We start from the raw sequence: 25540 nt of genomic DNA, 5'->3' as shown, positions 1-25540 counted from the left end.
ACTTCCCTCATTCCTAGGAAGCAAGTTGTGGGATTGTGGCAATTTTGCCTCTCTGGTAATTTTGGTGCCATAAAGTTCTAAATAAGCACCTGCTGAATTCAGGGGTTTTTGTTTGGGTTTTTTGGGGGGTTGTTTATTTACAAAACTGATATTTGGATGAAGCTGATGCTCAAAAGATTGAAATGGGTTTGCATTTAAATGGTAAAAAGCTATTCTTTGCTCACATGGTGCAAAAGGGGGGAAAAGCAAAGCCATTACAGCCATGGAAAGGAATAACTGGGGTGGAAATGTGGAAAAGCCCAGATTTGAAAGCTCTGTCAAGAGGAAAAGTGGATAATGAGTCTCAAGCGCTAAGGTAAAGCTAGTACTGAGTGGAGTTCTGGTTGCCTTTTGGCAGAAAATGAAGAGGGAAGGTAAAAGCTGGGGACACTGTTGTAGTTTGGGTACCAGAATGCGGAGGCAGGAAAAATCTGCAGTGGGACACAAAGAAGTTAAGATTTGGGCTTTGATGCTTTGTTTGTATTGAATCCCAAGAAAAGCTGAAGGTGCTTTAAAATGAAGTATTTCAATCTGCCCAGTCTTTTGACAAGGACCTGGAGTGACAAGACGAGAGGGAGGGTTTCAAAATGACAGAGTGTAAGTTTAGGTTGGATATTGGGAAGAACTTCTTCCCGGTGAGGGGGGTGAGGCCCTGCACAAGTTGCTCAGAGAAGCTGTGGCTGCTCCATCCCTGGAAGGGTCCAAGGCCATGTTGGACAGGGCTTGGAGCAACCTGGGCTAGTGGAAGGTGTCCCTGCCCATGGCGGGGGGGGGCTGGATGGGCTTTAAGGTCCCTTCCAACCCAAACCATTCTGGGATTCCATGTTTAATGTGTTGCAGACACGTTGCCTCCTCACAAACCTTGTGAAGCTTTAATATCATGTGTTAAGTGAGTTTCTGTCCTTCTGGACTAGAAAGGAGGCAGGAAAACATCTGGATACCTGCTGCACTCTAGTCCAGCTTTGTCTCCATGTGTTCCCAGGTGTGATGCCATCTCAGCTCCTACCACAGCACATGGGGACATCTAATGGACTGTAATATATTACAGATGGGAAAGGGCCTTGATTTGAAGCCATGTGAGGACACTGAGGGCACTCGGTGTGTTCAGCTGGAGAAGAGGAGACTGAAGGGAGACCTCACTGCAGTTCCAACTGCCTGGGCAGGGGCAGAGGAGGGGCAGGGACTGAGCTCTGCTCTGGGGGGACCAGAGACAGCACCCAGGGAAGGGCTGGAGCTGTGTCAGGGCAGGCTCAGGTTGGATCTCAGCAAAAGGTTCTTCCCCCAGAGGCTGGTTGGGCACTGACCAGGCTCCCCAGGGCAGTGGGCACAGCCCCAAGGCTGCCAGAGCTCCAGGAGGGTTTGGATGATCTTCTGGGGCACAGGGGGTAAGACCTGGGGATGGGCCTGTGCAGGGCTGAGGGTTGGACTGGATGATCCTTGTGGGTCCCTTCCAACTCAGCACATTCTGGGATTCTGTGATAATGTGATGCAGGATGTTGTGCCGAGCAGGGACCTGGAGCAGCCACCTCTGGAAGAGTTTCAGCTATCAGCAGTGTGTCCTGGGAAGTGCTGGTGTGTCCCAAGAGCTGCAGCCTGGCAGTGCAAACAAGGTGTGACCTCCCTGCCAGGTACAGTGAGAGGCTCCTGACTGATAACATGTTTGTCACCGATTCACCCGCCTCGAAACTCCAGAGACAAACACGTCCTGGGGTGTAGAGGCTCCGGATCAAATGCCTGGGAGATGTTGCCCCTTCTTTGTGATTTTAATACTTGACTAAACTAAATCCAGCAATGGGAGGTGGGTTAGAGGGGAGATATGGAGTTGAATCCTCAATGCTTTGGGCAAAACCCAGGTGGGATGAGTGTCCAAGGCCAGGTTGGACAGGGCTTGGAGCAACCTGGTCTAGTGGAAGGTGTCCCTGCCCATGGCAGGGGGTGGGACTGGATGGGCTTTAAGGTCCCTTCCAACTCAAACAATTCCATGACACATGAACATTCCCATCTCCAGTGAACCCCTGCTTCCTTCAGCCCACTCAGCTCCAAAGGCACATCACACCCCTGAAAAGGATTTAAATAAAAACAGGGGGAAAGGGGAAGAGTGAAGAACCAACACAAGAAATTTCTCTCCACAAATAGGGAAACATCTTGAACATGCCACTGGCATGTTGCTGCAGACAGCTTAAGCCCAGAGAAAATTCTTTGGCAGTGACATCAATTCAGCAATAAGTAATGCATTTTCTAGGGCTGAGATTCAATTTAAGGTTTCTCCAGTGAGTGGAATGATTGAAGGGTACTTAAAAAACATCCAACAAATGAGATTCCTTTTGTTAAGCTCTCGTCAGCCCATAAGTTAAAAGTGGGGGGTTTTATCCCCTTTTTTCCACTTGAACTGTGGTTTATGTGCTGAAATCTGTTAGAACTGCCTTGAACTTGTCTTTCTGTAGAAATCATCCCCCTTCCACCAAATGTAGAAGCTGATAATAATTGTTTTTAGTGCTGAGTGACCCATCCAAGGCTCTGAGGATGTTTATCCTCTCCACACTCACCCCTTCTTACCTACAAGCTGGCACCCAGCAGAAACCACAGATTCACTGAACACCAAGAAAAGGACAGTTTTGGGCTGTGAATCCTTGAGAAATATGGCACAGAACAATCTTTTTTTTTTTTTCCTGGAAAATTTTCAGCAGTCAGTGTTTTACAACCTCCCCAAACTGAAATCTGCTCACAGAGCTCTGGGTTTAATAACCCCCAGCAAATCTCTCCTTCAGATATTGTCACATTTTCTTCCACTATAATAAAAAAAAAATTAGAAGTTGCTATAATTTTACAGGGAGTTCTCACTGCCTATGAATTTAAAACTAGCCTGAATAATACTCAGAGAAAAGGCAGTAAAAACTAGTTTTGTACCAGCAAATGAAGGGCTTAAAAGTTTATTTTCTTGCTGAGTGACTGGAGTTAGGTAAATCCCATCTCCAAAGGTTTCCTTGCTGGTGATGCAGCTGTGGGAATTGCCAAATACATACCCAACAAAGGACTAATTTTCTGAAAATAGTGATTATATTATTAACTATCTCTCTATCTTGGTCCAAATTAAGTTTGAGGACAGTGGTGGGAAGAGAGGATGCCATTGAGCTTAGCGCTTTTCACCAGCTCTGTCCTCTTGTCTCCTGAAGACGAAGGTTTGGAAGGAACCTGCTGTGACCTGAGTGTTGACGCCATTAGACCTTCATCTTTAAATATGGTGTGGTTTAGGCAAAGGAGGGGAACTGGGGAGAACCTCAAACTTGAGTTGTGTCAGGCTAAATACATGTATATGATTTTGGTGCTGGGTTTGGAGGCTCTGCCCAGCCACAGAGGTGACCAGAGTCTGTCCCTGGCTGGGAAATGGGCTTTAATCTCATGTTGCTGTTTGAAAATGAGATGTTTAACCGAAGCTGGTTGTTTTGATTCTGCAGCAAAGGGAGAGAGAGGGAGGTCAAGGCAGCAGCTCATCCTAGGTCTGTCTGGCCAGGGTGACCTTTTCCCTGGTGATGCTCACTGGGTTTCACTCCTCTGGGTGTCTGCTGGTGGATTGAGCTCGTTTTGAGGTGGTCTGCAGGTGGATTGAGAGTGGGCACAGAAGGTGCTGGAGGCTTTCCCTGGGTAATCTCTAATTCCACAGGGCCACCTCTGTGTCACTTGACTTCTGAGCAGTGTAAACCCAGACTACTGAAGGCTCCTGACCTTGCAAATAAGGCCAGAAAGATCCATAATCTGTGTCTGAGCGAGAGCCAGCAGGTTTTCAGACAGGTTTTAGGAGGGCCTAGTTTGGGTGATGCAGCCTCTGCCTTTGGAGAGGGGAGGTCTGTTACGTACAGCCAGGATGATCTCTCCCAAACATGAGCCCTCAGGTTGAGGTTGGAGCACCCCGTGGGACAAGGCTCAGGAGCAGTTTCCAGAGCTGAGCTCCCAAGGCGCCTTATCTTCATCTCTCATTGGATCTATTCACATGCAATCCAAAGCGGAGGGGTTGGGGATTAGACCTGCTCTGACTTCCCCCAGGGGAAGCAGCAGCTGGGTGGAGAGTGTTTGTTTTGGGTGTTTGCGCCATGGCAGAGGAAGAGGAGGCAGCAATGTGAAGTGGCTGCTCCATGTCAGGGCTTAGCTTTGCTTGACAAGCCATCTCTAATTCTTCCTACTATAAACCCAATAAATGAAAATGCTGGGGAAATAATTATAAATGCAACAGTCAGGATTAGACCAAAATGAAATAGGAAAACCCCATCTAGGAAGCAACTACCACTAAGTAATTAATCTTACTCCTATGGGTCCCATTTTTCCTGCCTTGTGCTTCAACAACTGAAACGTTCTGGTTTGTGGAGTAGTTTGGATAAAAAGGGGGGTGGGGTGGGGGGAGAAAAGTTGCTTAAAAATAAGTCAAAGGCTCCAACATGTGTTCTTGGCCAGTTGAATTCAAGATGAGGGTTTTAGGCTTCCCATGGGAGCTCCCTTTCACAGCTCCCCCCTAATCCTCTGGAAATCGCCTGTTCCCTACAGCTGCTGGCTCACCAGATGAACTATTTGTTCAATTATTCTTGGCCGTGCTAGCTCGGGCTGCTCAAAGCCGCTGGCCCCGTCCCTCGGCCCACTTCAATGGCCCCGGGGCAGCTCCAGCCCGTGTGGAGCCCCCGAGCCCGGCGGGCCCCGCTCCGCGCCCGCCCCCGCGGCCCTTTTCATCCGCCCTCCGGCCCGGCCGGGGCCGCTGCAGGGCCGGGCTGGCAGGGCGGCTCCGGTGTCGGTGTCGGAGCGCTGGGGTGAGAAAATAATTACAAATGAAAGAGAGATTAGCAGGGGCTGTTGCGACAAATGCTGCCGAAATGGTTTCTGGAGCGCCGGCGGAACCTTCTGACGGGAGGGATCGGAGCAGCTGCCGTCCCGTGGGGTGAGGAGAAACAGGGATCCCTCTGGGACCCCGGAATGAGAGCCTAAAACCTGACAAACCGCCGCTCAGGGGCATGAGATGTCAGGCCAGGGCAGCCTCACGTCATACAAATGGACTGGTAATTAACACAATTTATTTTTCACATTTCTCTGCTCCCTCCACCACCATCCCCCAGTCTCGGTGTTTGCAGAAGAGTTCAAACCCATCTAAAAAATGGCTCACAGCTGCTGAAAGATGGCTCTTGCCTGGTGCTGGGAATCCTCAGGGTTCATCTGGTGAGTGATCTGAGTCTTTGACCTCTTTGAGATCGTGGAATCACAGAATGTGCTGAGTTGGAAGGGACCCACAAGGACCATCCAGTCCAACCCTGACCCTGCGCAGGCCCATCCCCAGGCTCACCCCCTGTGCCCCAGAGGATCAGCCAAACCCTCCTGGAGCTCTGGCAGCCCTGGGGCTGTGCCCACTGCCCTGGGGAGCCTGGTCAGTGCCCAACCAGCCTCTGGGGGAAGAACCTTTTGCTGAGATCCAACCTGAGCCTGCCCTGACACAGCTCCAGCCATTCCCTGGGTGCTGTGCCTGGTCCCCCCAGAGCAGAGCTCAGTCCCTGCCCCTCCTCTGCCCCTGCCCAGGCAGTTGGAACTGCAGTGAGGTCTCCCTTCAGTCTCCTCTTCTCCAGCTGAACACACCGAGTGCCCTCAGTGTCCTCACATGGCTTCATGCAGTTCCTAAATGGTTCATCCTGACTTCAGGTGAAGCCTCATTTGAATTTGCCAAACCTCCCCCCACTTAACTAAAAGATCAGGAGAGCACAACACAGCTATGCAGATATGCCTGGAGGACAGGACATGTGGGAAAGACCTTGATGATCTTTAGATGAGACTGTAAATAGTTGATGGCAAGGTTGGACAGGGATTGGAGCAACCTGGTCTAATGGAAGGTGTCCCTGCCCATGGCAGGGGGCTGGAATCAGATAATCTTTAGGGTCCCTTCCAACCCAGACCAGTCTGGGATTCTGTGATTCAGCTCCCAGTGGCCATTAGGAGGGAGTAAATCCTGCTCACAAGCAGGCAGAGCAGGAAAACAAGAAGAGATCAAGATGAAGACAAGATCCTTGTCTTCTCATCCATCCAGCCTCACACTGACCAGAAGGAATGGCAGGTTGGGTTTGCTTAGGGCTGATGGGCACCAATAATACTTTAACCATCAGCTCTTACATTAGAAGCAGCAGAAAGGTATTGTCTGAATGGAGCTATGGGGAAGCCCTGCCTTGACGGCCATGGCAGCACTAAAGCTTGGTTATCCCATGGGATTATGAGATGTTGGTGTTTCTCTCTTCTTCCAGACTCTCAGTTTTGCCTGGTGAGAGGAAATACTGCCCGTGTCACTGTCAGAAATAGTACAGGACAAGGAGAAATGTTTTGGTGAGATGTGCTTCCCTTTGGGCACATAGAATCCTAGAATGAATGGTTTGGGTTGGAAGAAACCTTAAAGCTCATCTCATTCCACCCCCTTCCACTAGCCCAGGTTGCTCCAAGCCCTGTCCAACCTGGCCTTGGACACTTCCAGGGATGGGGCAGCCACAGCTTCTCTGGGCAACCTGTGCCAGGGCCTCCCCACCCTCACCGGGAAGGATTTCTTCCCAATATCCAATCCAAACTTACTCTTTCCATTTGGAACTCTCATGTCCCTGTTTCCCCTGTCCAGAGCAGAGGCACTGCAGCATCCCCCTGCTTTGGGTTTTCTCCCCCCAAATTCTGAAGAGAAAAGGGATGTACAACCTCTCCACACCTGCATCCGTTTTGCAACCTCCCTCTTATTCCTCCCTCCCTTCCACTCATCCTCCTTCCATCACCCCCAGGTCTCTCCCAGCTGCTTCTCACATCTCCCGAGCCCCAGCAATTGCTCTTGAAGCAACACATCAAAACACCATTAGCTCCTCCCGGCCAGTCCGGCTCCCCCCGTCCCAGGACAGGCTGGCGCTGACACATCCCGCCTGGCACTTTGAAGCCCCCGTCCGGCTCTGCGGGGACAGCTGGGCTGTGCCACAATCCCCTCGGCCCTTTGGGCTAAGCCGGGCGTTTTAAAATAGTCCCCCCCTCCCTTCCCGGCGGTGACAACTGCACAATTATTTTAGACGCTGTTTATGGACCCGCCGCGTAACTGGAGCCTGCGGGGGGAGGAGGAAAGAGAATGGTGGGCAAAGGGGGCTGGGGAAGAGGAGTTTTCACCCTAATTAGCAGCCCCCTCATTTCTCACAGGTTGCTGGAAAACTCATCCATGCATGTGAAAGCTACAGCACCAAAGGTGGCTGAAAACAAACACTTTGCTGCAATCCTTATTTTTCTAAGGATGGTTTGAATCCCTTGGCATTTGTTTCAGGGCCCCCCAAAAGGCAGTGCTACCTTCTCGCTGGAAAATAGATGCTGCCAGTCGGGTTGGGACAGTGGGTAGGATTGGGAACTGCCCCGTTGGTAAAACAGGGATGTGTTGTCTGGGATGACCCCAGGAAAGGAGGGGGAGGGACAGGGATAGAGCTGTTCTTCCTGAAATCAGTGTGGCAGCCCAGCTGCTGCCAAGTGCCTTTGGAGAGGGAAGGCTGTGGCAAAGTGACACAAGGAGCTTTTCACAGGCAGTGTGGGACTGGCTGGAACTGGGCTCCCCCCAACCCCAAAACGGAGGTGCAGCCCCCCGTTCCCAGACCTGCCCCCTCGCACCCCTAAGCATCCCTCGGTGGTGGAGCAGGAACCTTTCTGCAGGCCCTCAGCACCCCCTAGTGTTCCCGAATATTCCCAGGGTTCAATCCTGCACACCCAAGGCTCGTCTGGTCGTGCCAGGTGACGGCTGGTCCTCGAGGCTGGGGCAGCAGCATCATCCCACATCCCACATCCCTGCATCCACAAGGAATCCCCTAATCCCCGATTACCACCTCTCTTCTCCCATTTAACAACACAAATCCCCAGTGCAACCTCTCAGGTGTGAAGGCTGCTCCCTCAAGCCCTCAGGTCTCAAATCCCAAAACATCCTCCTCCGTGGGCATGGATTTACAGGGCAGGCTGGAATTCTTTCCTATCCAAGGTCTCTGCAGAGCGTGAGGAGATGCTGGTTTGTAGCACGCTGGGGCTGTTTCCATCGCTAAAGGTCAGAAAATATCAGGGTTTGAATTTGCTCTTCTCCCCTGGTCCCAAGTATGGGGTTTGATGAAATGCGGCTTTTAGGACTGAAAAATAAAGGAAAATTAGCAGAAATTATAAATGTTTGCTTGTGAATGAGAGCTGGAGTGGGAGTGCTGGGGAGGAGAACAGTGGGGAAGATTGTAAAGATGATGAATATGGGGAGGAAACAAATTAAATATCAGTATTACTGACACTTCCCAAAGCTAATTTCAAAGGCAAAGGGTTCAGTATTAATGTGTCAAGGTGATTGAACTGATTTCCCCTCTTTTCAGGTAAAACTACCCACTGCATCTGACCCTGCTGGGCCCTCGTTTCTTCCACTCCAGGTGTTGATGATGAAGGCATCCCCACCAAAAATGCCTCTAGTTTATTGGTGACGTGGGTATGGAGAGTGGGGCCGAGCCCTGCTGGGGAGGTGACATTCCTGCATCTGCCACTGCGATGCGCACTTGCTCCATCACTGCGGAACGGCAGCTGGAAGGAGGGGGGAAATCCCCAAATCCAACCTCCCAGGACGAGAAGATTTAATTTTGGCTAACTCCCGGGACACTATTGACGGCACAGCCCTAAGGGCTACCCAGCTCCCTGCACCTCTCCCAGATGGCTCACTCTCCACATGAGGTGGTTTCGGGGAGCATTTCATTGCCTTCCTGCTTTTTTTTTTACTCCACTTTAGCTGTGAGTTGGTTTTTTACCCTGTTAAAATTTCCCATGGATTTTTGCCCTCTATGTGGTCCCTTTTGGGTGCTGTTGCTGTCACTTTTATCCCTCATCACCTCTCCCTGCACCTCTCTCTCTGTTGTCTGTCACTGTTTCCTCACCCTCTGCTTTCTTCTTCCTTTCCATTACTCTTCTCTGGATACATAATTTTCCTTTTAATGATCTTCTGTCCCTTATTAATGCTTTTTCCATGTCCAAGCATGCTCCAGGCCTGGCATCCAGCTGGGACTGATGCAGTTGGAATCACATCGTGTCTGAGCTCTCCCTGCTTTCATTTCATTCTCACTTGTTCTTACCCAGCTGGGGTCTCAGATCTGTTCATGGGGGGATGTAACAGAAGCCTTTGGGGTTTCCCTTTGCTTATGTCTGCTTTCCTTGCCAAGCTGTGCCCCAAAGCAATCGCTTTCCAGCCTGGCTGTGCACGGATGCTGTGTGCTCCCCACAGCTGCAGATGTGCCATATCAGATTTATTCACCTCCTCCTTTTGCCATCTGGCAAACTCCTTCCTGGATATCTTTGTGAGGGAACAGAGTGTTTGCAAGAATTAGGTCACATTTTGGGCAGAGTTTAAAGGGTCCCTTGCCATCCCTTCTGTTTTTTCCCAGTTTGTACCTCCCCAGGGCTGTATTTCCATTGCTGAAGGTCAATAAATATCCTACCCACAAATATCCTCCCTATCCCACAGTGTGCGGGGAATAAAGCTGCCCATGGAGAGGGATAAATTTAGGTGATGGTGCTTTGGAGCAGCTGCAGGTCTCTGCCCCTTCCCCTGTTCCAAGGTACTTCAGCATCACTGGAGATCTGGGTTGCACGCGATGGGTGAGCGCTCAGTGACAAACAGCCCTGAGATGGGAGGATGCTCTGAAAGGATCCTTCCCTGGGTGCCAGGAAGGCTGAGGGAGATTCCACCAGGAGGTGGCTCACTTAGAAATGGGAGGATGTAGATACAAACCCGTTTTCCTGCAGACCCATTGCCTGCAGTGGGTGCTGCATCCCACAGCACTTGCTCCTTTAGGAGGGTTTCGTGGGTACAGGAGGAGGGGAAGGAACACAAGGTGTCATTGTCTCAGCTGGAAAACACATCGATATCCCAGTGAGGGAGCAGGTAAATATCTGTGCCTGGCCAGTGTTCCAGCCTGCTTTCCCATTTTCCTGCCTCTGCAGATTGCAGGCAGCTTGTGCACTCATCCCTCCGGATGTGTGTCCACGTGGCAGGTGACTCTGTCACCCGTCCCCTCTGCCAGCACAGGAAAATAAGGGAACTAATTTCCTGGCTCTTACACTCCATCATTTCCCCCATTTCTCTGAGCAATTAGTTCTGAGCTCTTTCTGAGCCCTCCTCTTCCCACTGCCTGTATCACACACTGCATCCGTAGAGACTGCAGGTGCCATCTTATCTTCCCAGAGGGCATCCTGAGATGATTCCCAGGGCACCACATTCCTGTTTTCTTGGTGATTCCCTGCAGATTTGCATGTCAGTGTGAAGAGACTGTCAGGCTGTTGTTTGCTGCCAGAGCTCCTATGGATGTGTTTAGGAGCTGCAGTTCTGCGTGGGATGAGCAGGGAGAAAATAGACATCAGGAGGTGGAAAATTAGAGATGGGCAGGACACAAAACAGCTTTTGGAGGCTTCAACATTTCCTAGAATAGGAATTATGAATTTTTTTCTGGACTGATTTCATGGGAAGGCAATGAGATTTAGAAATGTTGCTAATTAGGAACTGATCTCTGGGGTTTTTATGCTGGTTGGGCTGTGCTGACCAGAATTCTAGTGGTAGCTCAGCCCCCATGGATGGTGAGAGCCCAAATTGGACACAGGTTTGATGAATTCAAAGCCTTTACATGTGATTTCAAGGCTGTTTAAGGAACTGTTTTAAGGGTGCCTGAGCTCTAGGAAGATACAGCTATAAATTAGAGATGACTTCAGGTTTGTCTTATCAGGAAATGGTTGCTCAGGACCATGTGGAAGTGAGACATTCTGCTGAGGTTCCACTTAATCCCAGCTCAGGCTTGGTCTTTACTACAATAAATGCACACAGAGAGGTTATTTGTTTCCTTATAGTAAGATCCACCCCCTACACACCCCGTGATTTGGTTCTGCAAATATTTGAAGGTGCAAATTTCCTGGTAGCCAAGAAACACCGACATAACTCAGCAGAGCATTGGGTATGAACAAACTCCCATTTTAGAGTCAGGTTTAGTTTTTAACCATACTCAGCCCTTCTTATGTACCAGCTCCAGGAACTTCATCACTCACAACTAAGATTTTCCATGGCATTTTTAGGGTCTCATTTGCAGTTTTGGACATGCCCTGGAATTTTTCTCATGAACTTCCAGCAACTCCCCACCTAAATAACTCTTCATTTTCTCAGGCCCTCCATCTCACCACTTCTTTTGCTTCCATTTATTTCTCAGCCTCAGTTCTGGGGGTTGTTTTTTTGGGTTAAATCCTCCTGTGTGAGGTGAGTGTAAACGCCTTGATTAATTCTGATTTATTCCAGGGCTTGTGGGACACAGGTTAAAATGTCAGCAGCTCCTGGGATGTTCATGAAACAATTTCATGGAGAGACAAGAAGTACCTGCAGCTTGGCTTTTGTCTCTGGGACATTTGAATCATCCCACCTCCTAAAACCATACAGAGTTTGGGCATCCAACCCCACCACTGATAAAAGAGAGGAAGACTGTAGGATGCTTCCTCCTTTCCAGCAGCGCCCACCTCTCTGAGAGGTGAGAAAAGGTGGATTAATGAATAATTATTTATTATTTAAAGATTTACCTTTTAAACAGCATTGTGGGACAGGGAGAGGGAATAGATTTGATGCTAATAAATCAAAATAATAATATAATAATATAAGGAAAAGACAGGGGATTGCCAGACAGCACTTCTAACCCTCAAGTCATTTATAAAACAGGGTGGTATTTATATTTAAAATATTTAAAACATTAAAATCGAGCTTTCTTACTACAAATTCCCTGTGGCAGGTGTAGTTGCTCTCAGGGCTGTAAGTAGCTGAGATGTTCCCTAAAAGTGAGTAAAACCCAGGGCTGGAGCACAGAAGGCCCTGTCAGAGTTTCCTTTACAAATAGCCATAATAATGCTTCCCTCTCTCCCAAGGGTGTCGTGGGGGTTAATTATTTAACATTTGTAAAGCACTTGCAGGGCTGGAGATGAAAGTGGAAAGTATTATAAAGGATAAACTCAGTTTTATAGGAGGCCCGGTCGGAAAATCGCATTTGGATTGAAATATGGGTTCTGAGTGGGAATCCCAGGAGGAGCATCCATCAAACCTGGGAAGCACAGAAAATGAAGAACTTTGGAGGAATTAATCCAGTTAATAATTAATGCAGGTGAGGAATGCAGGGACCTGGGGTGTGGGGTAATGCCCCACACAGCTCCCCTGGCCCTGCATGGGGTGGGTGACAGGGGGGTCTGATAGAAGGAAATTTAATCATTCCATGAAATGTGAGAAAATAAAGATTTTGGGGAGAAAGCCTTGAGACAGCCAGAAGTCAGGATCTCACGGAAGAGTTTTGGGGGTGCAACTGGAAATGACAGTCCTGATGTGCACAGGAGTGGGGAATTTTGGTGTCCAGGGCCACTTTTCCCTCCTGGCTGGGGTTTGGGGAGGCTGTGGGCACCCAGAGCTGGCAGGGAGGGGGCGGGTGGGGCAGGGGAGGAGCACGGGTCACCTTGGAGCAGGTGTGGCAGCGGCATCGACGGGGCAGGTAAGGCTCTGCTGCCCAGGGCTGGCACGGGGAGCGGGCTCGGGAGGGGGAGGTCACCCCACACCATGGGATGAGAGGGGAACCCCCCGCCTGCCCCTTAGGGGACCCCTCAGTTTGGATCCAAACCCCGTAGGGAGGAAGGAGAGGGGTCATGGTGGGGTAAACCTGGACCGACTCCCCTTGGGAAAGCAAATTGGGGGGGGGGGGAGTTGGTGCGCTCTGCCCTGCCCAAGCCACCGGGGTGTCCCAGCACCCTGGAGGGGCACGGAGGGTTCCTGCTGTCCCTGCCGGGCTGGGAGCGATGGGACAGCCGGGCTAACCCGCAGCAGCGTTTTCCAAGGAGGAAGTTGAAAAATAAACATGGTGTGTGGGGCTGAAAGCAGGGAAAGGTGAGAGCGGGGCAGCCGGGGGGCAACGATTCCCCCCCGGACCCCAGCACTGCCCGCGAGGAGCCCTCGCCGGCTCCCTGCTCCCCTCCCTGCCAAATTAAATGCGAAACCTCTGCCTCGCGACTAAGCCGAAATCGCTGCTCCGGCCACTGAACCAGAAAGTCCCTCCCCATGCTCCTCTCCCCGCAGAAGTGCCCAGAAAAGTCGCTTTTAGTGCCCAAAAAAGTGCAGGTTAGAATCGTAGAATCCCAGCATGGCTTGGGTTGGAAGGGACCTTAAACTCATTTCATTCCAACCTCTCTGCCATGAACAGGGACACTTTTCCTGCAGGGGAAGGGTTTCTTCCTTCTTCCTACCGGATTATCGTTAAAAAACTAACAACCTCTCTCTTTGGCAGCTCAGGATGTGATCACAGAGGCACAGGGTGCTGGTGGAGGGGGATGCTGGGGGGCCACAGCTCTCTAGGGGGCAGATGTGGCGCTCAGCAGGCTGAGGGTTATGTGTTGTAGGTGAATAATTGGATATTTCTGGGATATATTGCAATGGAAATGGTTTCTTTAGTTGTTTTCCTTGAGGAATGTTGAAGACCTACAGCTCTTACCCTGTGTCACATTCTGGGGCAGTTGGGACAATTTTAGGACAAGCAGTCTTCTCCTCTTTGGAAAATGCCCAAAGAAGCTGTGGAGTCCAGAGGAGCTGTGAATACCCCACGACTGGATGTATTCCAGGTTGGACAGGGATTGGAGCAACCTAGTGGAAGGAGTCCTGCCCATGGCAGGGGGTGGAACTGGATGAGCTTTAAGATCCCTTCCAACCCAAACCATTCTGGAATTCTAGGATCCTATAAATCCTGATTTTTCTGGCATTTTTGGTGGTGATAATGTGGCTTTGAGTTTATTTTGGGTTGGTACCTGTAAGGTGATAGGAATTATTGGAGTCAGGGCTAGTCCATCATGGCACATCTCAGAGCCGGGGGGGCAGTTTGGGGCACAGATGGCACCCACCCCCTTTAGAAAGCACTTTAATCACTTAAGCATTGCACAGAGGTGAAGAAAAATGGCTTTTAAGATGGTAGCGTGCATTTCCCCAAACAGATAATTTTTAAATTCAAACCTCAGTGCCGTAAAACCACAAACAAACAAGTGCAGGTCGTAAAGAGAAGGAAAAGGGTGATGAAGTGCCTGTTCTGAGCCCCCGTAATTAAGATGGCTTTGGCTTTGTTTTATTTCTGAGCTTTCTCTGCTGGGCTGTAACTTGGAGCTGCTTCTTGCTGCTTCCCTGATGACAGCGCTTGGAGCAGAGATTGGGATGGAGAATCTGAAACAGGAGCTTATAAAACAGGCAAAGAAAGGCAGCATAAAGAAGAGGAGACAGAGAGCAGTATAATCTCTCCATCACCACTTTTTACGTGTCTCTCTCCCCCAGTGACTCTTTTCAGATATGTCTCAGGTCCAGCATCCTGAGTTTAAAGCTTTCATCTCAGTTTGAACTTCCCCACCGAATTTTCCCATTTCAGTGGGTTGGATTATCTCAGTCTATTTTCTCTGTCTCTCTGCAGTCACCATACAAGCTCTTGCAACACCTGATGGTCCTTCAGATACTCCCTGACAATTGCATTTAATAGTTTCCAATGATGATGATAATTTTTTAACCTAAGTCCAAAACCCTTAAGGATCCTTTAGAGGCAGAAAAGTTGCTTTCCTGGCTTTGCAGACACATCTGGGCTCGCCAGGATGAGGAACACAATTGCTCAGTGTCCCTGTTAACACTCCCCGACATGGGTGAGGCAAAGAGGAAAAAACCTGACCATAATGGGATGAAATGGTTCAGAATGGGGTTTTAGCCTGACATTAATGCATTAGGGATCCAGCTCCTGAGGGAGCTAATGGAAGTGCTGCTATGATTAGAAATGCCTCTGCAGACAAATGAGACAGTGCTGGTAGTGGAGTGAGGCGGTGCAGGATACAGGAGAGCTTTTCTTTGTCAGTGATGCCTCTCCTGACATCTTTTGGGTGTCGTCTTTCTGTCCTCAGAGGCACAGATCTCTCACCTCTGTGTCTGTACCACTGCCTTCCCTCCCAGGTGCAGTATTTGGGCTGTGGGTTGCTTTGTATTCAAGGATACACACGGAGAACATTCAGGGCAACCAGCCTGATGGAGAATGGTTTTTTTGGCCACAGCACCTCAGCTGCTGTCAGTCTGAAGGGCTGGGTTTGATGAGCTTCTGCAGCTGCAGATTCAGCATGAGGGGAGACCTGAACCCCCTCTGGAAATGGCTTTGTTATTTCCAGATACACATCTCAGTGGCATTCCCCAGCTCAGCCTCGGTTGTTTTTTTTTTCTGCAAGCCAAGACGTTTCTCTTCTTCCCTGAGTCAGCTTTTCCCTGGGGACCGTCTCTGTCACCCGCAGTTGCTCCCAGAGCCAAGTACAGGTCCTGCAGCAAGCAAACGAGCTCTGATGTATCTGAACTGCCTGATTTACAGAGGGTGAAGGGCAGAGTTAATTGTAGTGGTGATGGCTGTGAGCTGTTTCCACTGGTGAACTTCAGACTGCAATTCCAAGCTGGGGAAATGGAAGTGATGCCCTGACTGAGACACTATCAATGCACTAATAAAACCTTTAAAAAAACCCCAAAAATCTCAGTAGACAAACGAGACACTTGGAAAAGTAAAATGGCCCAGGGTTTGGCTGAAAAGAGGTTTTGTGGCTGCCAGAGTAGGGCAAGAGGAGGAGGGGAGAGTCTCACTGGGCTCCTCACCATCCTCCCGGCTGCCTCCCTGGGTGGTTGGTGCATTAGCTGTGAACCAAGAAGGAACCAGCTCCCCAGAGAGGTGATAAGAGCAGATGAAGCAGTAAATCATTAAGCTGACGCAGCACAGGGCATCGTAATAAACAGGGGTAAAGTGCACTAATGACAGGCCAGCGGGGACACGGGTCTGTCATTGGACACGGGGTCAGGGGATGAGGGAAGGGGCAAAGTCACACTCAGCAGGGATGTCCTGGGAAGGTGGCTGTGGCCACCAACCTCAGCATCCACTGGATCTCCAGCTTGTTCTTTTCCCTGCTGATTGCAGGCAAGTCTCACATCCTTAGGAGCTGTAGGGATAAACAGGGGCTGTTTGTGCCCTGAGGCACAAACATAATTGTGGCTGGTTTTTCTCCTGTACTTACCTATTGCATGTTTTCAGAGGAGAAAGAGAAGCAGGAGAAAGAGTTTTGCTGGTCACATGTCCCAACTGAGCCACGTGATTCCTGCTAGTGAGGGATCAGGCAGGAATGGACTCCAGCAACCCCACAACAGCCCCCATCACCCCACCGAGCTCAGCCCAGCTCGTGCAGACACTGTGAGGTGGACATGCATGCTCCATCTAACTGATCTTTAATTGAGGTTAATGAGGATATCCTTCAGGTCAACCCGGTTTGACTGTGTTGATCTCAGCAGGGAAACCCTGAGATGTATCTCTCACAATGACATGAGAGGTGAAAAGACACTGACGTGTACCTGGAAATAATGGAGCTGTTTCCAGCCTTCCAGGGAGGGTTTGGGTCTCTCCTCATGCCAAATCTGCACCTGCAGGAGCTCATCAAACCCAGCCCTACAGACTGATAGCAGCTGAGGTGCTGTGGCCAAAAAACCATCAAAGAAGGTCGCACTGTGTATCTGCCTTTAACATGTAACTGCTGGAGCTACATCATAGTTATATGTTTGCCTACACATTATTGTGATCCTTTTATAATTATACCATTAACATGGCATAATATGGCTGCAGTAGTTCTTGTTGTGGTATTCTGGGGTGGATTTAGCTCTGCTTCCAGTCATTACCCTGATTTTATACCATTCCTCCTTGTATCTGATCTAACTTTCCCCTCTTTCAGTTTAAAGCCTTTACCTCACTGTAGGTACATGATGGGACTCTCTGCTCACCCAGAAAATACAGATTTTCCAGCCCTCTCCCTGGCTCGGGAATGCTGCTCTCTTAACCACAGGGATCCAGGTGGATGCTCCCATTCCCTGGTTGTCTGTTTGACAGGACTACAGGGATGATTATATTAACCCACTGGACCATGCCAGCACTGCTTTGATTTCCTGTTTAATTACCCGATGTACCCAATGTCAATACATCTCTCCTTTGAAGTCATGAATTAAGGCAGAGCCTTTGCAGTGCTGCTCACAGCAACCCACAAAGCTACCAGTGAGTACAAGAGAAAACACCATTTCTGTGCACAGCTTAGAAAGTCCCCTCCTAAATTAATTTTCCTGAACCCACTGGTAGCTCAGAGGTGTTTGGTGAGGACAGGACTGTGGGACCAGCCTGGTGTGACCACGAGGGCATCAGCCCGTCACTGCCGTGTGTAGCTGCACGTCCTGGGATGGTGTTTGCACAAGGAGCCAATGTTTGCTCCCCACCAGGTGTTGGATGAGCTGTCTGGTTAAACCAGCTCAGATCAGGCAGGTTGGCTACAGGGATTTTCCTGCCTGGGGACAGGCACCTCTGGGAGATGGTACCTGCATCAGCCATGGACTTCAAGGGATGAAACAAGGTGTCCCTGGGACAAACTGACTGAAATCAGACATTAATAAAGGCCAAGGAATGGCTCTCCCTCTCCAAGGCTGACAGCAGTGAGCCATATTCAACCCAAATTATCTTTGTGCAACAGCAGAAGAGCATTTTTGGTTTATATTTCCAGCGAGTGGAGACTGAAGGCCAAAATGTCACTGGTGGTTTAAGGATGATCAGGAGGCAGCCTGGGATGGGGAGCTCAGGTCCAGCTCCAAAGCATCCACCCCACGAGGGGGATGTTTTCCACCTGGTGTTAAGCACAGAGAGGAGGTCACTGACTGGAGAAGGACGTCCTGGGCACCAGCAGCACAGCCTTTGTTATCAATTCCAACCATCCCAGTTGCCCAGCCTGGCACCTCACACCCAGGCGGGCCCTGAACGTACTCTGGAGCCCACATGAAAGAACTAATCAGTTCTCCACCTAATTAAGCAAACCAGCAAATGGCAAACAGGAGCCAGCCTGGCTTAATTGGTGTAATTGTCCCCAGAAATGGGTCCCCTGGCTCCCTACAAACGGGGGGAGGGATGGGGGGCGTGCTCTGGCATGGAGGGGCAGCCTGGCTGGGATCCTCCCTGCAAATTCTGGCTTAGGGGTGCCTTGGGGAGGGAAGAGTGTGAGGAGGTCAGGATGCAGGGAGCGAGTTGGTTGGTTTGCCCAAACTCACAGTGTTTTGTTTCCAGCAGCTTTTGGGAAGCTCTATTTTTAACAAAATGCTTTGGTTTGTGGAATAAATGCAGAGTATATTTCCCCCCTCTATAGGCTGAAATAATTTCAGGAATTTTAAAACATTTTGGACTTCTGTGGCTATTCAAGGAGCTAAAGAAACTCACTGGCATTTACCCCTAGACGTTACTGCTTTCCCTGTGTATTATCTCTCCTACCTGGTCCCAAAAAGCCCCCTTCCCTAGTCTACTCATTCTTGCAGAAGAGCAGGAAAAACAGGAGCTGCTGCTGGGAGGGATCCCAGGAATGCAAGGTACAGGCTGGGATTTGTCAGAGATTGTGGCAGATTTAGGGATTTTGCTAAACTGGTCTGGCTTTTTTGGACATTTTCTAATCCTGGGGCAAGGACCTCAGAGAGGTCCCATTTGTTCCCACCTCTCACCCTTGGAGGGTTTTCCAGTTCTCTGACCTATTCCTATGTGCTAGGTCAAGCCTTTTCCAGGCCTCCGTGCAAGGGAAATCCTATTTTTCCCAGTGTTATGCCAAATAACTGGTGTAAGTTGAATAATGACATTGTTTTTCTTTGCCTTGTAGCCAGAGAAGGTTGTCAGGATGGCGAATTTCAAGGGTCACGCACTTCCAGGCAGCTTCTTCTTGCTCTTTGGGCTCTGGTGGTCTGTGAAATACCCTCTGCAGTACCTCAGCCAGAAAGCGAATAAGAAATCCCACAGGAGTTACAGTTTCCAGCGTGTGGATGCCATGGAAGGGGGAATGAAAATTGTCTTTGCTCTCATAGGTAAGGCTTACATTTCACTTGCCATGTGGGTAAATTCCCAGCCTGCAGCGATGACTGCACTGGAGCCCTGACTCCAGACAAACTGGCTCAGATATGGAAGGACCAGAGAATCATTAAGGTTGAAAAAGACCTCTAAGATCCTCAAATCCAACCATTAGCCAGGTCCACTACTAAACCATGAACCTGAGCACCACATCTACATGTGTTTGAACACTTCCAGGGATGGTGATTCCACCCCTTCCCTGGGCAGCCTGGATACATCCTTGATGTTCATGTTGCCTTAATCTCTGGTAGAGTTTGATGTGAAAAGACCAAATCTTCTCCCCCTTCCCAAAGCTGAGCTTGTGTTAATAGGCCTGAGTTTCTCCTGCGGTGTTTTCTCCCTGATGCAAACCTGAAGCTGTTGCTTCAGAAGCCTCCAGCAGCAGTGAGTAGCATGAAGCAGCATTCCCCACAAGCCCCCAGCTGCTGTGTGTCTGTGCAGGGATGCTGGCGGAGCAGTTTGTGCCAGACGGGCCACACCTGTACCTGTACAGCGGGGCCAGCCGGGACTGGGTGAAGCTGATGAACTGGCAGCACACCACCATGTACCTGTTCTACGGCCTCTCCGGGCTGGTGGATGTCCTCACCTACATCTCCCAGGTGGTGCCGCGGGGCCTGGATCGCCTCATGTTGTCCACGGCCGTGTTTGTCGAAGGTTGGTAGAAGAAGGTGGTGCTTAATTCGGGGAGGGATTACAGAATCACAAAACATGCTGGGTTGGTAGGGACCCACAAGGACCATCCAGTCCAACCTCAGCCCTGCACAGGCCCATCCCCAAGAGTCCCACCCTGTACCCCAGAAGATCATCCAAACCCTCCTGGAGCTCTGGCAGCCTTGGGGCTGTGCCCACTGCCCTGGGGAGCCTGGTCAGTGCCCAACCAGCCTCTGGGGGAAGAACCCTTTGCTGAGATCCAACCTGAGCCTGCCCTGACACAGCTCCAGACATTCCCTGGGTGCTGTCCCTGGTACCCCCAGAGCAGAGCTCAGGGCCTGTCCCCCCTCTACCCCTCCCGAGGAAAATGTAAGTGCAATGAAGTCTCCCCTCAGTCTCCTCCAGCTGAACACACCAAGTGAGACAGAGTCAGAGAAGGACTAAAATTTGCCTTGCCTGACTGGAATATTACTTGGAATGCCTCTGGAGGTCCTACACATTGTAGGTGATATATTATTGCAGGGCAGTCTGGAATGAGATGGGAAATCCAGGCATCAGTAGGTTTTGGGTTGGGATTTCTGGGGAGACCATGGTGTGGAGCAGCAGAATGAGCTCCCTCGTGATGAATGGCTGGTGGCTGCTGCATCATCTGACATGCTCAGAGCTGTTCCCCTGCCCTGGGCTCCCCTTGAGAGCCACAGATTGCTCTGCAGGCATCGTCAGCCTCATCTGCTTGCAGGGCACGTGGCAAATTGAAGTGACTTATTCTGGCTACAGCACATCATGAATATCATTCTGTCTTCTGGCTGTCTTGCAAGTTGCCAGCCATGATTCCAGACCCCTCTTAGATCACAGAATTGTATGAAGTCTTGGGTTGGAAGGGACATTAAAGATCATCTAGTTCCAACCCCCACCATGGGAAAAGAAGGTCTTGCTTATATAGAAACTGCACATCTCCTCTTATTTCCCCCTTCATGATCACAGCAGCTTTTGAGGCAGCAGCAGGGGCACCTCAACAGGCAAAGTTTGGCTAGTAATAACAGGAAATTTATCATTTACAGCTCCCAAGAAATGGTGAAGTTTAGCAATAGGAAAGTAGGACAGAGCAGAAACCTGGTTATGAGGGGAAAGGTAATGGCACTGATGGGGGAAGAAAACCAACCTGTCTTTGGTTCCTGTATTGCTCAGATCCTCCTGCCCTAAGGCTGGGCATCTCATCCCTCCAGTATGGTGGGATACCAGGAGACCCAGAGGAATGGTGCCATGTGGAGTCCCTTCTTTACATGGTGACCTGTCTCAGTTTACCATCCATGGAGCTGATTTGCTCTGCTCTGTGGCCACAGTTGGTGTTGCTACTGTTGCTCTAAGCAGGACATGTGTTTTGACAGGTTTTCTCTTCTACTACCACGTCCTCCACCGGCCCATGTTGGATCAGCACATCCACTCCCTGCTGCTCATCGCCATCTTTGCTGGGGCTGGCAGCATCCTGCTGGAGGTTTTCCTCAGGGACAACATTGTCCTGGAGATGTTTAGAGCTGGCGTCACCATCATCCAGGGAACGTGGTTCTGGCAGGTCAGTTGTGCCTGCTCAGAGGGAGCAGTGGGGACAGAGGAGAAGGAGCTGTACATCACATACCAATCACACGTCTCCGAGGGATAATTTTGCCAGGCTGGCTTCATAAATAGCTCATAACCCAGACTGAGAATTTACTTCTCACAGGTCATCTCTGCTGGCTGCTCCTGCTGAAAGAGCTGTTAGTCTTGGCTTATCGCTTCTCTGGGGGGAAGAGCGAAAGCCAGCGAGCAATGTTTTGCAGTATCTAACAACCAAGTACTAATTGCTTAATGTGTCTAATGCACCCTGCAACCCTCCCTCTGGTTTAGTGGGAAGATGCAAAGGCCCCCAGCAATAAAATGGCTGAGTTAAGATACAGCCAGCTGCTCACTTTGGGAGAAGTTGGAGAAGCAAAGAAATCAATTGGAGATAATCACTCCCAAAACTAAGCTGCTGAAAATAATCTGAGTTCCCCTCCCTTTTCTCAGCCCCAGTAACTCAAACCAGCCTTTATTCAAAGGTTAAAAACTGGGCTGAGTTTGTAAAATACTAAATTTGGGGGTTTTAAAGGATGGCTCAGAGTTTGCAATGCCCAGAGACGGTTGTGTCTGGATATCATACAGAAAAAGAGAGATCTGGGGCACAGTCTGGCTTTGTGTGGCCTCTCTGCAAGGCTGGACTTTACTGTCTCAGACCCTCAGTCACCACGGGGATCGAGGTGATTCACTGTGTGGGTGGATGAGGTTGTGGCTGCCCCATCCCTGGAAGTGTCTGGCAACCTGAGTGGGAGGTGTCCCTGCCCATGGCAGGGGGTGGAATGAGATGATCTTTAAGTCCCTTCCAACCCAAACCGGTCTGGGATTCTGGGATTCTCTAACGATTTTCTCCCCAAGTTAATGAATTTCTTGTTCCACCTAGATCGGAGTCGTGCTCTTCCAGCCATGGGGGGGTCCAATGTGGGATGAGGAGGACCATGACAACATCATGTTCCTCACCATGTGCTTCTTCTGGCACTGGGCAGCCGCTGTGGCCATCCTGACTATAAACTACACCCTCACTTACTGGTATGGCTGGGCAGGAACTGAGGCAGGAGTGGGTGGGCAGGGATGGGGGTGGCTGCAGGGGCACACAGATGTACTCCAGCCCTTTCCAGAGTACAAAGTCACAGCTGAATAAGCAGCCTCAGACTCCAGCACGTTTGAGGGCAGGGTGACAAGCACATACAGTATTTGTTGAGTGCAAGAATGCAAAAGAGTGTCAGTGGGAGGCACAGGCATTAAACAGGAAGAAGTCAAATAATGGAGCCCCCAGAGCTGCTCCTGGAAGTCATACTACATTTTTCCCTCTGCACTGAGTGCTGAAGTCAAACTTTAATTCAACAGAGAAATGAAAACATTTCCAGGTCCCCCTGACACTTTGTCCCCTCCCTTGCAAGGACTCTGAAGCAGTTGGCCATCACTGAATCATCAGAGGGACGAGAGCACTTGTCTGAGGGTTCAGCAGTGCCAGCCCCCAGCGTGGCTTTTCCGAGGGGATGGGAAGGGGACATTATCCCACTTCAAGGGGTTTTCTAAGGGCTGTTGTGTGGGCTACAGAAGGGATAGTCCAGTTTAAGGCAGCAAATAGACTTTATACAGAATAAAACCCCCTCAGTCCCCCATCAACATCATTTCAGGACCTCTACATGAGAATTCTGGTGAGTGGCATTAGTTTGAGGGTTTTTATTATCAGTGATTTATTGCTCCTGTGCTACAGGTGCCTCCAGAGGTTCAGGAGAAGCAGTGGAGAGCCCTACATCAGCCTGGGGGTCCGGCAGCAGAAGGATGACCCCAACTCCCAGGCCACCTTCCTGAGCGGCTCTGATGAAGAGTGAAGAGGCTGCAAACTTCTCCAAATACACAAACAATCTGTTTTCTGGAAGAAAAAAATCCTAATGAAATATTTCTGTTTTGGAGGAGTGAGAGGAGCCACTGTTGTGCTGTGGGGCAGCAGGTTGAGCCCGTGAGGGCAGGAGCAAGCACCATTTTAAGTGATTTTCAACAACAAAATGAAGCATGAAAATTCAACATGACAAGATTGCTTCATCCCATGGGTTGCCAGGTGTGTTTCCATAGGGATGGAGGGCATCCTTTGGCCATATGACTTTTCCAAGAGTCTGGAGACTTTGATCTGCTGTGATTGAAGTCAAGGAAACCTCCAGGCTGAGGTCAGGTACCTCTGGAGCAAGGCACCACCCCGAAGAGGATGAGAAAAAGAGTGTGGAATGTGAGGTTATGGCAATTTTTGCACCAGCAGGGCTTGATTGTACACAATACGAATGTTATCACTGCAGCTTTGAACTAAAGAGGGGTTTTGTTAATCGTTTTCATGTTCACTTAAAGGCTGAGAGAGTGAATAAATGGGAAATAAAAATCCTCACTGAGCTGATATCCTTAAATTTAAGACTGATAAATTATAGACTGTGTAATAATAGCTTAGACAAATCCATCCCTCAGACCTGCAAAGCCTGGAGGACTGTAACATACACGGTTAAGCAGCAGGGAGTCATGAAACGTCCCAGTTTTCCATTGAAAATAAACCCCCTCAGCTTGGAAAGGAGATGAAACAGGCACAGGGTTTGTTTTTAGGCTACCTTTGCCAGCTAATTTCTTGCAAAAAGTGACTGGAAATGTCACCTCCTATTCAGGAGGAAAATATGCCAGTAGCGAGTATGAGGATTAAAAACAGTAAATATAATAAATATATACATATATATATTTATGTTTATAGCATGAGGTGAATTGCAACCGTTCATGTCTCAATGTCTGGGGCAGGAAGGATGCTCTGCACTGAGGTTTTCTCCCTGCTGTGAAATGAGGGGGATGGATGGCAGCTGATTTTTGTACTCGTGTTCATGACTGAACAGAAAAGCAGCTCCTGGCAAGTCCAAGGGAAGGCATCTTTTAACCTCCATCCCCCATGTGCAAAGAGCCTGTTGCAGACACCAGAGCTACAGCCTGGATATTAATGCTGCTAACAGTGCTATAAAGACTAACCAACTTTCCTTGAATGCCAACTTTCCTGTATTCCCACTGCTGAGCCAGTTTATTGTGCAGGGCTGGATACTGGAAGGTGCAGACTCGGAGGGGGAGAGTGAAGCAGCAGAGCTGCATCTCCCTAAATCCATCTGATAAACACCACAATAAAATCTCAGTTGTAACTGCTGAACACAAGGAGCATTTTGCAGATGTTTCTTTTTCTGCCAAAGCCGATTAGCTTTTCTAAATCTCAAGAATTCCTCTTGCTGCTGCAATGAGACCCAACCCATTTTGCAGGTGCCACCTCCTATTGGCAGGTGGAAGGTGACAAACCAAGTCACTGCAGTGCTGCAGGACAGAGATCAGTTCATTGACCAGCAAAAAGGCCCCTGAGTTATTTCTGCTCTCCTCCAAATTATTTTCTTTCAGGAACCAGCCCAAGCATCACTATTCCCAGTAAATAGCCAGAGGAGGGCAGTAGCAGGTGGCACCAGGAGCATACTCCAGGCTGGTTGCAGTCACCTTGCAGCCACCCCACGTCCAAAATCCAGAGTTTTTTTCCATCCCAGGGCACACAGATGAAAGCTGGCTTTGGTTTTTGAAAGCACTCCTTGCTTTTGAAAGTGGGAGAGGGTTTATTTAATTCTTCACAGCTCTCCTTGCTGCTCTCAATCCTTGGCTCTTGTCACTATGTGGCCACAAAACACCTTTTCCCTCTGCAGCACCCAGTGTCTGGAACAGTTTCTGTCCGCCTCATTAACTCCCTGCTTCTTCAAACATCCCAGGACTGTCAGCAGAGCACTCACTAATTTGTTTTCCAGCTCTGGAGCACATTCTTTCCCAAGGTATGAAGGTCAGTGAATTAGGAGAGATCCTGTGATTAAGGAAGGAACTACAATTGGGGTTCATTTCTGGGTGAGAATTAAGGATTTTCATTTTAGCTAAAAAACATGTTTGTAAATAATTTAGGTCCCCAAAGGCATGAAGATGTCTGGAGATGGTTTATTATACAGAGGGGTGCAACCACAAGCCATCTTGGCATTTATTTCCTATAGATATTTTAGGACAGTCCTACAGGGAGAATTGCTTTTAGCACAACTTTAATATCAATCAGTTGTTGTTTTTTTCAGCATATGATAACTGGACTCAAAGGTTGGAATTGATGATCCTGGAGTTTTTTTTAAACCTAAATAATTCTATGATTCTATAAACCGAATTATAGTGTTTTTGTATTGGACCCATTGGCCATGCAGCTGGAGTGGGCTGGGGGATGCATTTGTATC

At 49.4% G+C, this 25540-nt stretch overlaps 1 protein-coding gene across 3 annotated transcripts; it reads left to right on the top strand.

Moving 5' to 3' along the window:
• The first annotated feature begins 4748 nt into the window (after nt 1-4748).
• On the top strand, nt 4749-24796 carry LOC135401852 (transmembrane protein 45B-like). Of its 3 annotated transcripts, XM_064634388.1 has the most exons (7): nt 4749-4960; nt 5136-5235; nt 18790-18991; nt 19476-19688; nt 21074-21258; nt 22159-22304; nt 22996-24796. In XM_064634388.1, exons 1-7 carry the CDS (start codon nt 4851-4853, stop codon nt 23111-23113), a joined length of 1074 nt encoding a protein of 357 aa, XP_064490458.1. In that variant the 5' UTR covers nt 4749-4850; the 3' UTR covers nt 23114-24796. The 3 variants fall into 3 exon arrangements, with proteins under 3 accessions (XP_064490458.1, XP_064490459.1, XP_064490461.1); XM_064634389.1 differs by lacking the exons at nt 4749-4960; nt 5136-5235 and adding an exon at nt 12501-12578 and having other exon boundaries at nt 22996-24795; XM_064634391.1 differs by lacking the exons at nt 4749-4960; nt 5136-5235 and adding an exon at nt 12541-12578 and having other exon boundaries at nt 18794-18991.
• The last annotated feature ends 744 nt before the right edge of the window (nt 24797-25540 follow it).

This window comes from Pseudopipra pipra, chromosome 23, assembly GCF_036250125.1.
Source record: "Pseudopipra pipra isolate bDixPip1 chromosome 23, bDixPip1.hap1, whole genome shotgun sequence".
NCBI lineage: Eukaryota > Metazoa > Chordata > Aves > Passeriformes > Pipridae > Pseudopipra > Pseudopipra pipra.
Note: the sequence above shows the minus strand (reverse complement) of the source record. Positions and strands in the feature narration are given on the sequence as shown.

What these genes read in the sequence shown, in the direction of transcription:
- LOC135401852 (XM_064634388.1), top strand. Translation starts at nt 4,851, where the DNA reads ATGAAAGAGAGATTAGCAGGGGCTGTTGCGACAAATGCTGCCGAAATG. An exon ending in AGCAGCTGCCGTCCCGTGGG is followed by an intron (nt 4,961 to 5,135) that starts GTGAGGAGAAAC and finishes ACCATCCCCCAG; the next exon opens with TCTCGGTGTTTGCAGAAGAG. An exon ending in CACGGCCGTGTTTGTCGAAG is followed by an intron (nt 19,689 to 21,073) that starts GTTGGTAGAAGA and finishes GTGTTTTGACAG; the next exon opens with GTTTTCTCTTCTACTACCAC.